Source organism: Malurus melanocephalus, unplaced genomic scaffold (assembly GCF_030028575.1).
Source record: "Malurus melanocephalus ecotype Western Australia unplaced genomic scaffold, MMel_1.1 scaffold_279, whole genome shotgun sequence".
NCBI classification, from domain to species: Eukaryota; Metazoa; Chordata; class Aves; order Passeriformes; family Maluridae; genus Malurus; species Malurus melanocephalus.
Window position 1 is genome coordinate 557,446 of NW_026623511.1, and position 12,511 is coordinate 569,956.

Below are 12,511 nucleotides of genomic sequence, written 5' to 3' on the forward strand. Positions count from 1 at the left end.
TTTTGAAAGTAGATTTCTGATTGCATTTTCATACATCCCCCCCAAACCCCTTTMTTTTGAAATCTTTGACACAAGGCTCTGGTGAGAGGATGTTAAAGAGTGTAAAGGAACCAGCTTGTGAAGCAGTTATTAGCATGTTCATTGCCCTGGATGGAAACCCTGTCACCCATCCATCCACCCACCCTGTCACCCACCATCTCCAAAGATTCCCATATCTCATGGGTGAGGTTTTCCCCACACTTCATAGTGGATTGCTGGCTTTGGAGAACAGCTGGAAGCCCATAACTAACTCTGTGTGTCCTATAAATGGGATACCTGGCAAAGCTGRAGGCTGGCCTGTGCTTCTCCTGCCTTAAGTGGCAGGATGGTTCCTCTGCTTTTTTTCCCCTCATCCCAGCAGCTGAGCAGTATAAGCTTGTAAAAACTGAGTTGAAATGAGGAATTTTCAAGGCAAGGTTAACAAAGCAACAAAGCTGTAGTAGGATAGTTGCACCAATACAGGACAGAATCTGCAGYTTTAGCTGTCCTCACCAAAAAGGTAGAACTAAAGTTCAGGAAAGCATAAATAATTGGTTGTTTTTTTCCAAAAGGAAAATGTTAGTGTTCTCTTATTACGTCTGTGGTTAGGTAAGTCAGCAACAGAGCTAGTTTTCCTTCCAGTTTAGGAACCTGGCAGTCAGACATGGAACACTTCGGAAAGAGGTACTGAGTACTCTGGTCCTGCAATGACTTTGTGCCTAAGTTTTGAGTTTTCCAATGTTTTTTGATTATATTTTCCTTAAATAGTTAAGTTTCCTGTCTCTCTTTGGGTTTAGTGCCAGTGTATGAAGCACATCTTTCAGTTGGTAGACAGATGAGTTTTAGTGAAGCAGGTGGTTTTTGCCTCTTCTTTTTTTGCCTGTGAGTACATAGCCCACGTATCTTACCTTTTAGAGAGACCTTGTGTGTAATGAGATTCAGAATGAGAATAACYATAAATGGTGAAGTTTGGGTACAGGAAGGAGCCTTGAGAAGCAGATTTGAACAAGGGTTCACAGCATCACTGTGTGTGTGTTTTAATTCGTGAGGTTAAGCTGTATATAGCCCATAACATGAACAACAGAAGATAGAGGCTCTTCCAAGAACTTTTGGAGCCATGTAGGCATATATCCCAGCCTTCTGTAAGTCCTTACTTTCTGGGGTAACTGTAAAGGAGTATTTGAATCATTGAAAACAAACAAACAGTCTTTGGAGATAAGGATTTAGAACTATAGTTTAAACTTCTCTATTTAAATATAGCTATTTCTCTTGGGAGAAATGATCTAAGGCAAGCTTTGCAAATAACAAAATGTAGCTTCTGCTGGGATTGTTTTGCAGCWTCTTTTTGTGAAATGTGGCCTCAATTTTTGTAGGAAAATCAAATAAGTTAGGGGGCTTATTTTCATGAATGTTACATGAATCACTTTGTGCTTGTCCATGTCCCAGGAGTGTTTCTCAGGAGCTGTCAGAGACGATCCTCACCATGGTAGCAAACTGCAGTAATGTCATGAACAAGGCTCGGCAGCCCCCACCTGGAGTCATGCCCAAAGGACGCCCGCCCAGCGCGAGCAGCTTGGATGCCATCTCTCCTGTGCAGGTAGAACAATCACATACATGCTGCATTTCCAGAAGGTGGTGTGGGTTTAGTGCTAGCTCTGCTGTGCTAGTTGAGCTCTTCCTGCAGGACTGTCAAACATCATCTGGCTCACACGGTTCTGTGCTTGCATGTCTGGATAAGTTGCTTGTTACTAGTGAATAATGTCTAAAGGATGTAGTTCAGAACTGTCTTTCACTTCACCAGTGTCTGTAAGAAGTGMCTGTGAAGTATAGGATGGGAGCACTAAGGAAGGACAGATATTTGATTTACTTAAAATAACTGAGGCTTTCTTTTAAAGTGCTAAAATTTACTAAGACTTCTGAGAATTAAGCACTGCCTTTGAATCTGATGTGTCTTGTTTGTAGCTTCACGGGCCAAGCCACAGTACTAGAGCATAAGGACTTGTTATAACTGGGGCTCTTCAGCTCTCAACTGAACTGCTCTTTTAAAAACAAGGTACATTCCAGTTAATCCCTGCCACTCATCATCCCTTCCTCCTCTGGGAGCAACGCATTACAGACAGGTTTTGCTTCTAGCAGTTAYATTCAATGGCAGATTTTTAAGTGGTGACAACTTTTTCACATTAACTAGTGACAGTTCAGCGTTTAAGAATGACTGAATTGTCAGTCARCTAAACACAGAGAGTGGTTTCCTTGTGAATTGTTGCTTTATTGAAGTTGCTCATCAGATGTACCAAATATGTTGGCAGCTTGCTACACATAACTCATATGTACAAACAGCAGCAATTGTTAGGCTGTAGTCATGCTGTCGTCAGGATAGATAATGCCATTTTCTGCTGTTCCTAGTCAGTTCCTTAACTTACTGCTTTGGCAGCCTGTATTGTGCCTTCCCTCCTATTTATGAACCAGGTCTTAATGCTTGTAATTGAAGACTTCATTCAGGTATTTAGCTGTGAAAAGTGGGCATAGTAGGGTCTTTCAGACAGTCAAAAATACTCTTAAGTTTGAAATGAAATAGCTTTGTAAGTCTTAAGGTGAGGTCTGAGTTTGCAAACTACAGTGTAAATTACTCTAGTACAAAAACCTGCAAGGTAGAAGTAAATGCTGCTTATTGAAGCATTTACTGTTGTGTTACACTTAGGTTGATTGTTTCACAGTCTGTAGTTTTCTGTGACACCTGTGAGAGAATAGGATTTCATGGGATTGTAGAGGAAAAATAAAAGCGCATTCTATAGACAGACTAATCTTTTGGGGTGATCTGGATGACTTCAGAATTTACAGTAACCACGCAGAAGAGCTTTTCTCAGGAATGTTTTGATACATGTCTGCCTTTGCCAAAAATCAGCTGAGCTGTGGTTTGTGGATGCCTGTATAATCTTCCTTTCTTCATTCAGATCGACTCGCTTGCAGGAATGGCTTCTCTTAGTTTGGGTGGCTCCGCTGCTCCTCACACCCAGAGCATGCAAGGCTTCCCTCCAAACTTGGGCTCTGCGTTCAGTACTCCTCAGTCACCAGCAAAAGCGTTCCCACCTCTCTCCACCCAAAACCAGACAACAGGTTTCAGTGGCATTGGAGGACTCTCTTCACAGCTTCCAGGTACTGCTATTCGGGTGGAGTGGTTTGTTTTTGACATGGCAGAGCTAAGGCACTGTGTTATTGCTGTGGTTGGAAATAYTGAATGTGATGACCCACCCCTTAAGGGTGGGTTAGATGCTCCCTTCCCTTTAAGGGTGGGAAGTCACACTGGACAAACAACCATGTCGTATGSGAGGGAGTTACACAGTCCTCACTCCTGGGTCATTGCTGAAACAGCACTCCAGAGTGTTGCAGCTGCAATAGGTAAAAAGTTGGAGTCGAGAGGATGAGCATTTTGACAAATATAGTAGCATTATTTTAGGTTGRGACAGATGAAGAATTGCTTATGTTAAAATTGCTCAATATTAGACAGCAATAAGGCTATAAAGCTCTCAGTTCTTGGAAATGACAAGTCCTAAGAGAAGTGATAAGCGCATTTTGTGGGGGTGCAAATGAGATGACCTATTGTTTGCTTTCACTAAGTGATCTTACTACAGGTTTGCTTTTCCAGTAGGTGGTCTTACTACGGGTAGCCTGACTGGCATAGGAACTGGAGCCCTGGGCCTTCCTGCAGTGAACAATGACCCATTCGTACAAAGGAAGCTGAGCACATCTGGACTGAACCAGCCTACATTCCAGCAGAGTAAGATGAAACCTTGTAAGTGGTAGTGTTGTCTGTGGCTGTGAAGTGTGACTGTGGTCTGCAGTTAATCTGTGTTTCRTTCAGGGGAAGCTTGGAGCTGTAGGTGGTGAATGTTAGAAACGTGGCTCTTGTATTCTTCTATTAATGTCTGAAAAAGGTGCTTCTAAATTTGTGTCCTAAAAGCTTGCTGAGTGGCGTGGGAAGATTAAAAAAAGCTGTTAGCATAAAATTATAATGTGTCATAGATTTGCATGAACAGTGTGTTTCTGCCCTTCTTCTGATGTTCTGTGTTTTGTGCAAAAGTATTACCCCACTCTTTGACAGAGAATTGTATGCTCCTGGTACGAGGGTGTTTTTTGTTTCATTTGTAACAAGGTTAAACCTGGGTAAGGTGCTGTTGCAGCAGAGAACTTGACAGGTGCAGCAGTGAAACAGACTTCAACATTGGATACAAATTGGATACTAACTAAAGTTGGTGGGAAGGTAGTTTTTGCAAGGCGAAATCTGGTTCCTAACACTAAGCCATTATCCTTAACTCATTTATGCCTCTGCAGCATGCTGACAGTGAGATGTTGAAGCAGTCAAATGTTCAGGAAGGACAGCCATATGCTAAACCTTCCGCTGCTGTTAYGGAGGAGCTATCAAAGAAGCCATATGTAATAACAGCAAAGTTGCCCATCTTTGCAGATGTGCAGTGGAGGTGGCTGTAATCACCATTGGTTTATATTTTGTGTCTTGAACATTCAACATAAACTTGTTGGAAGCTCACTGGCTGGCCTGAAAGTTTGTGTGCAAGTTTGTGTGCATGTTAGTTTTGTGTAGCATGCTTTCATAGACTGTTCTTCATTCAGTTATTTAATTGTCAGTTGAGGTTAGCTTGGGATGCAGTGGGTTTTTGGAGTACAGCTGTGTGAAGTTAATGCTATCTTAGGATATTTTTGAATGAATATAGCATATTGAAAACAGATTTTTAAATAGCAGTTCCTGTCTGCTGGAAAGGTTAAATATCCTGCTYTTCAGAAGAACTAGCAGTTCTGTATAGATTGGTGGGAGAGTTGAAAAGGACTACATAAAATCCTGACTGCCAGAAGTTGTCCCGAGCATGATACCTGTTCCCTTTTTTAACAGCTGACTTATCTCAGGTGTGGCCAGAGGCTAATCAGCACTTTAGCAAAGAAATAGATGATGAGGCAAACAGCTACTTCCAGCGTATTTACAACCATCCACCACACCCAACCATGTCTGTGGATGAGGTGAGTTCTCTTCTGTAGCAGTTACATCACTTGTCCAGAGATGTACAATAAAGTTGATTGTAATTATTSCTTCATGTATTAGTTTTAGTGGGAAATAATAAAGGGCTCGTGGTATACGCTTGCAGTATTGCTTTTTTTGCTTGGTTATTTTCACAGTAAACTTGCAGTTGATCATTATGTTCAGCTTTGACTTCTGTGGATGGAAGACTTTAGATGTCTAATTAACACTCCTAAAATGATGCTAAGTGGGAAGAATTCAATGTGGTGTGGAAGCTTTTGTGTARAAAATAAATGCTGAAGAGTGCCTTTAAATAGTCTGTATAAATTATCTTTTAATATATGTGGTTTAAAATCATATAAAAATGACTACAAGATCCAGATATATAAAAGTATCCCAAGTTCTATCTTCTGAGCTTTTGATAATTATTTTGGTTAGTCTCTATGAGAGTAATTATTGGTCTGATGTACTTACTCTTTGAAGTACTTCAAATTCACTTCAATATATTTGTGTGGTTATAAATTATGGAAGATGCAACATTAATTTTAATTTTTCTAATTTGAAAGTAATGGAGTAGGCGGTCACAAAAAAAGTTTTGTGTGAAGACAGTCACTTAAAAGAGAGCTGAAGTCTAACGAGGAAGCTCGCTGTAGTGATGTAGTGTCTGCTGGCTAAAAGGAAGCAATTACTTTGCAGCTCAAGTTGTGGTAGCACAGTGTACCTCAGTAGTTCCAAACACTCATGAAACATGAAGATGGGAAAGGRCTGAAATAAAGCAAATCTGTTGGTAATAATTTCCAATTTCTTCGCAGGTCTTGGAAATGCTGCAGAGGTTTAAGGACTCCAACATTAAACGGGAACGAGAAGTGTTTAACTGTATGCTGAGGAACTTGTTTGAGGAATATCGCTTCTTTCCCCAGTACCCAGATAAAGAGCTGCACATAACAGCCTGTCTTTTTGGGGGCATAATAGAGAAAGGACTGGTTACTTACATGGCATTGGGCCTGGCCCTACGCTATGTTCTTGAAGCCTTACGAAAGCCTTTTGCATCCAAAATGTACTATTTTGGTATTGCTGCACTAGATAGATTTAAAAATAGGTGAGTGTGGGTTTTGGTATACTTCTAATAGTGTCTGTATTGTCTTGTGAACCCTGAACCTGCTCTAGTCATGGAGTACAAGATGGCATATCTCAACTTTGGGATTTCCTCAAAGATATGCTGAACTGAAACAAAATGTGTGGATGTGCTAGTTAAAGTGTAACCTTTTTAAATTAAAATGTAACTGTATAAATGTGGGACAAACTGAGATGCTGAAACTATGTAGACTCTTTATAAAATCAGTGAAGTGTTGAGTTAGATGAAGTAACAGCTTGTAAGAAATGGATTCAATGTAATTATTCTTCACAGGTGCTTTCCAGTGGAGTGCTCTTTTCACTGTTCATGACTGAAGGACTGACTAGGAACTAAGCTCTAGAACTTTGCTTTTAYACAGAATTCTCAAGTATTGCTAAATAATCTCAAAAAAAATTCTTTCTCAAAACTTCTAGTGAATTGCAGACAGGAAATTTTGGGCGTGAGGTGTGCTCTGGTTTGCTGTTTAAAATGCACTGAGCCAGCTTTCAAATTACTTATCCACAAATCTTGTTGCAAACACTGAATGCAATTGTGTATTAGGTCAGAAGTACAGAGATGTAGAATGAGATGAGTTGCTGTGAATAAATCTTGTGCTTTAATGTTAAATTAATTCACTTTAAATAGATTTTGCAACAAMAAGTATTTTGTAGAAAATACATCGTTTTTAGCACAGCTGCTGTAAAGAATCCAGAAGTAATTCTGTGATGTGTTATGGGAATGATGTACCTCTTTGATATTTGTTTCTCTGTAATACTGTTATTACTTACATTTCTAACTAATGCATATTTTGTCTGACAGATTGAAGGACTATCCCCAGTATTGTCAGCACTTGGCTTCTATTAGTCACTTTATACAGTTTCCGCATCATTTACAGGAGGTGAGTGTGTCTGCATTAACAACACTAACTTTCTATGATGTTTAAYTCTTTAGAGCAAATTTCTCTTTTCCTTTGGAGAAGCAGTCTCATCAGTCATGATTTTAGACCTTGTATATCCAGAGAATCAAATGTATTTTCTTTTTGCTCTGGGGTAGAGTAGGCAGGTAAAGGTGCCTCTCTGGTGTCTTTCCTGTTTCCCTAAATCTTATGTTGAAATAGCTACCTGAATATAACTGTATGGTCAGCCAGTGCTCATGTCCATGCATGAAAGTTTTAAACTGCCTTGGTGGATTCMTATTCCAGTTCCTTAAGGATTTGGAGGTTTTCTCTGAAATAGAGGGCATTTATCTGGGTCTATACAGTTTCATACTTACACCTGCTAAAATAATCCYGGAAAAATATCTTTCCTGAAGGTGTGATGAAAGCCATGGGAGTATCTTGTTGTCCAAAGCAGTGTTCATTATATGGTGTCTTTTTTTGGTAGAAATACAGAAAAACTAATCCCAGAGGCAGAATTTAAGAGCATGAGCTAAATAAGGAAAAATGTTCAGCTCTACCATTAAAGTAGAGGCTCATACTCGAACCTGCAAAGTCCAGTAGCAGTCTTGGTTTCTCTAAGAGCTTTCAGACTGTATCCCTTACATGACAGTCTGATATTTCCACTTTCTGGGGAAATGCATAGCAGTGGGGAAGAAACTAATTTTCTACCATGGAACTACTTCAGAAGATATAATATCTTAAAATTGGGTGTTTCAGAACTGTGGTTTTGCTTATTAATGGTGAGCTTCAGACTATTCTATGAAGTTGTCAGATTCCTTGCAGGAGGCTTCTTACCTGCTTTGTAGCCTGCTTCTTAATATCCATAAGTGGCTCTTAGGCTCTCTCTCTTCTTTTGTTCTGCTGTTCCAGGCCTGCCAGGATAGGCTTGGGTTTTTATAGGTAGTGCTCTGTAAAATTTTAAGCATGTTASGTTTTGTGATGCTTGACATCGACTTGTTGAGGCCAGAGGTAGAGCTTGAGGCTTCTCTCCAGTAAGGGAGTCAGTAGTGACAAGATGTGTATGTCACAAGTAGTGACAMGGGTATACAATTGTATTTGTGAATTGTCTTATGGCATGAATATCGAATATTTTAATTATTTTGGCAAACATTTATAGTGTCCATGCTAAAAATTAGCCTGTAATTCTGTTGCCACATGTGAACTTTTGTATGTGCTTGTTCACCCTGTTTTAGTACATAGAATATGGACAGCAATCCAGAGATCCTCCTGTGAAGATGCAGGGTTCAATCACCACCCCTGGAAGTATTGCACTTGCCCAGGCTCAGGCCCAGGCCCAGGTTCCAGCAAAAGCTCCACTTGCTGGCCAAGTCAGCACTATAGTGACCACCTCAACCACCACCACTGTTGCAAAAACCATTACAATCACCCGACCAACTGGAGTCAGCTTCAAGAAAGATGTGCCGGTGAGCATTGTGTCATTGTGCCCTTCCCAGAGAGGCAGAGGTGTTCAGTTGCTGCTCTGGTCTGAGTACATGTAGACAGAACCTGTTTTAATTTGTGTACTGCGGATTTTCAGACTGTGGTCTCTTAGATTTAAAGCACATAACCCTTTACAAAAAGGCTGGTCCTATTTTAGAGAAGACATTTTTGGTCATCATTAAACCACCCGATTGCTTTGGGGTCTAGTTGAAATGTGTTCTTGAGGCTGTAATTATCAAGACATTTACAGAACCATCATTTCTGTAAATGATTTGCAATAGGACTCTTAAAATAGTTGGCAGCTGCTAGTCTGCTTGGGACTTACGAGCACTTAGTGCACACATCTGACACCTCACAGTTCTAACTGTGTTTGGTTTTTCACATCTTTAGTCACTGGTGTAAACAACTCTGAACTGCTTGTCAGTTATTACCAGGTTGGCAGATTGATACTGTTGGCTATTGCACAGAAGGTTTTGGGGCACGGTCCCATGTGTACATGGAGGATGGATGGTGCTGTTCCTTTATTTTGGCTGATGCACTGTAAAGTCATGCCTCTCTTTTTGCTTGGGACTGTCTTTGAATAGCTCTTTGGTAAAGAGGAAGAGGCTGAATGCARATGAAAGTGTTGTGAGCAAACTGGRGGRACAGTTCTKAGTRCAGATATTAATGTCTTTCACACTTGATTACATCATGYAGAAGCTTGTTACTTTGAGGTGTTTGTTTTCCCATTTTAAACTGCAGTCAGACTTGATACTTAAAACTGCACCTCTGTTTCCCTTTATTGCAATGTACTGGGTGCTAAAGCCCTGGAGTCCAGACCTGCAGCTAGAGGGACCAGGRTCTCATTCTGTTGACTTCCAAGTTGGCATGCTGTCTCAGAATGAACCTCTGGGATTTCTCTGTCCCAAATCAGCACTGAAGTACTCTTGCAGACTCCCTGCTGTGTTAAGTGTTGCTCACTATTGTGCTGTGATTTTTCTCCAAGCTATAACTGCACACTGGCCTAAAGGGTACCATTGCAGTGGCACCTATTATATGTGAGTATAGAGGCTTTTTGTTCAGCAACATTCTGCTGAGTATTGATCATCATTTTTAGAATAAAAAAATCAGTTGGTTCCTTTAGAATGCTGCTGAAAATGAATCTGAGACAGCAGATGTCCCCTGATAAAGCTTAATTCTATTTTCACTTGACAGAACAGAGAAAAGTTTCTTTTTATGTCATCTTTGGGTATTGTTTATTCTTAACTTCTTRTTCTCCCTCCAGCCTTCCATTAATACTACCAACATTGATACGCTGTTAGTAGCAACAGATCAAACAGAGAGAATTGTGGAGCCTCCAGAGAATGTCCAGGAAAAAATTGCTTTCATCTTCAATAATCTGTCTCAGTCAAATATGACACAGAAGGCAAGTATGAAATAAYGCTGGTAAAAATAATTTTTATGCTCTTAGTCTTTTTTTTTTTTTATATATTCCTTTTTAAGTGTGGGCTGATGATACTTCTACAAAATTCTGACTTGAAAAATTTCAGGAGGGAGCACACTGTAAAGAAATTGTAGTTTCCAGCACTTTCTGCTTGAACATCTTTGGAGATAAAATTTTCCAGGAAGARGAGAGATGGGTAAAAGATACCTGTTCCCAATCTTGAATAAATATTCGCATTATAAATGGACTGGGTCAACTGACCATTAAATGCTGCAAGTTTAAACTGGTATTTCAAGGAGAAATTAAAGGATTTTTCTGAACTAGTTGATGTACACTCCTTCTGCCACCTATGCTGTTGTCTYGTGGATGGATGGCTTGAACTTGTAAGTTGACATTTATTTCCAGTTGTCTGGTAGAAAGCTGGAAAGTGAAGGAGAGGTGAATTGTTAYGCCTTGCTGATGTCATGATTGAGTCCTTACTGGCTAACCAGATCTTTGGGTAATGAGACACTGATTTCAATTATTTATCTTCTTTTGTTGAAAAACAGCCTGAGTGTTAGAAGCAATTGGCTGACCACAAACTGTTGATCAGAGCTGAGCCCAGAAGGTTTTGATTATTTTCTCATCTGCTCTGTGTTGTGCTTTCTTTTGGTTTGACCACAGGTGGAAGAATTGAAAGAAACAGTGAAAGAAGAGTTCATGCCTTGGGTATCACAGTATCTGGTGATGAAAAGAGTCAGTATTGAGCCTAACTTTCACAGCTTGTATTCAAACTTCCTTGACACACTTAAGAATCCTGAGTTTAATAAAATGGTTCTGAATGAAACCTACAGAAATATCAAGGTGCGTAAGTGCAAGTTTTCAAATACTTAAAGATTTAGGAGTGTGCCATTGTCCTCATGCTATTTGCTTGTATGTTGCTGATCCTCAAATATAGAATATCATTCAAAAATCTGTTTTCTAGCTTACCACTAGACTTACAGATTATCTTCATGAATACTAGAATTCTTATCAGTTAGGAATGTACAAGATACTTCAGTTGTATAACAGGAGGGCAAATTTGCATTTGAATTAGTTTATGTAAGTGGAYTTCAAATTTGTGTGAGGTTGACAGATCATAACCATGGGGAAAATTGCTTATGGGCCTGTTATTTTGTGTGGAGGAAAGTACAGGGATTACAAAAACACACTCTGCTSTTTTGGTCAAAGAGGAATAGGAGGGAAAAGGCATGCTTAGTAAATGGGAGTGTGAAARCCAGAATTTTTTAGAGGACTAAGATAACATGAAGGGGAGGAAAGGAAGCAGTAGCTCATTAATGGTGATCAGATRAAACAAGTTTGTAAAGAAAGCACTATTTTTAAACCTGTTGGTGGAATTCCTGACCACCATGGGTTACGCTGTAGTGCAAAAGCATCTCCTGGCTCTTGAGAACTCAGCTGACCTTGCTCTGTTCAGCTGATGCTCCTCTGAAGTTAAGGAACAGAACTAACAGCAGAATACTTGTTTTATGATTTATGACATGATTTATGTTTTGACATGACAATGAAATGGTTTCTCTGGAAGGTTAAACTGTAGCCTTCAGGTCTGTGATGAGGCATTAAGAGGAAGCACAAGTTACACTTGTTATGGGAGTAGTTGTAATGGTCTCGACAGAGTCGACGGTAAGGTCTGGGAATGTTTAATCCTCTTTGATCCTTTTTAAGAAAGGAATTTTGCAGTCATTACAGTACAGATTTACATGGTGYTGCCTTGAAGTGAAGGCTGTTCTGGTATCTCTGTAATGTGACTGAAGCTCAGAACTTAATGTTCTAAAACTTTGCCTTCAGTCTGATCAGCTGTTGGATTTGGTTTGGAGTCTGATTATCTTCCACTTGTTGCTCAAAATGCTTTTTTTTCTCCTTTGTTAGGTGCTATTGACATCAGATAAAGCTGCAGCCAACTTCTCAGACCGTTCCTTGTTAAAGAACCTTGGTCACTGGCTGGGAATGATTACAATGGCTAAAAATAAGCCCATCTTGCACACGGTGAGCTTCTGTCTTTACAGATTGCCTTGATATGAATTGGTATACTGTTATGCAGTAGCATAAGCAATTTGGGAAACCTTATCACTTTTCTGGTACCTCTTTTATGTGCCAAGTGCAAAGCATGACTCCACAGTTGGTTATTTAAGACTTCTAAATATTTTTTTTTTTAATATTAGAAAAGTTATTAGTTAAATTTGTTTTGGCAAAAGCTTGTAAATGTAAGAATGTAGATGTGTAAATTGTTCAAACTGCTGCTTAGCAGTCTGTAAAATTCAAGGGCTGTCCTGACTCAACCTTGCCTGTATCTGAAAAAGAAGCAGTGTGTAAGTGGAATAGTTCAGTGTGTTTGCTGTTCGCTCCACTCTCATTCCCACTTCAATCATTGATGGTATTTTTCAGGATTTGGATGTGAAGTCGCTAYTACTGGAAGCATACGTTAAGGGACAGCAAGAATTGCTTTATGTAGTGCCATTTGTTGCCAAAGTYTTAGAATCCAGCGTCAGGAGTGTGGTAAGTGTCTTCATGCTG

The 12,511-nt window shown here is 39.8% G+C and overlaps 1 protein-coding gene and 2 non-coding genes across 10 annotated transcripts in view; all 3 read left to right on the forward strand.

Annotated features, from left to right (window-relative positions):
* CNOT1 (CCR4-NOT transcription complex subunit 1) overlaps window positions 1-12,511 on the forward strand; it is a 53,485-nt gene that overhangs the window by 24,474 nt on the left and 16,500 nt on the right. For 2 of the 8 annotated variants that reach the window (XM_057376494.1, XM_057376498.1), the window contains exons 17-27: window positions 1,465-1,615; window positions 2,970-3,171; window positions 3,662-3,808; window positions 4,922-5,046; window positions 5,857-6,143; window positions 6,978-7,056; window positions 8,289-8,519; window positions 9,800-9,940; window positions 10,622-10,801; window positions 11,867-11,983; window positions 12,383-12,493. In XM_057376494.1, coding sequence (XP_057232477.1) covers window positions 1,465-1,615; window positions 2,970-3,171; window positions 3,662-3,808; window positions 4,922-5,046; window positions 5,857-6,143; window positions 6,978-7,056; window positions 8,289-8,519; window positions 9,800-9,940; window positions 10,622-10,801; window positions 11,867-11,983; window positions 12,383-12,493 — 1,771 coding nt within the window. The remainder of the gene's footprint in view (window positions 1-1,464; window positions 1,616-2,969; window positions 3,172-3,661; window positions 3,809-4,921; window positions 5,047-5,856; window positions 6,144-6,977; window positions 7,057-8,288; window positions 8,520-9,799; window positions 9,941-10,621; window positions 10,802-11,866; window positions 11,984-12,382; window positions 12,494-12,511) is intronic. The other 6 variants (XM_057376496.1, XM_057376500.1, XM_057376495.1 and 3 more) reach the window with 3 other exon arrangements.
* On the forward strand, window positions 1,944-2,079 carry LOC130579585 (small nucleolar RNA SNORA50). The gene has a single exon (XR_008966018.1). It is a non-coding gene; the product is annotated as a small nucleolar RNA SNORA50 (small nucleolar RNA).
* On the forward strand, window positions 11,307-11,444 carry LOC130579584 (small nucleolar RNA SNORA46). The gene has a single exon (XR_008966017.1). It is a non-coding gene; the product is annotated as a small nucleolar RNA SNORA46 (small nucleolar RNA).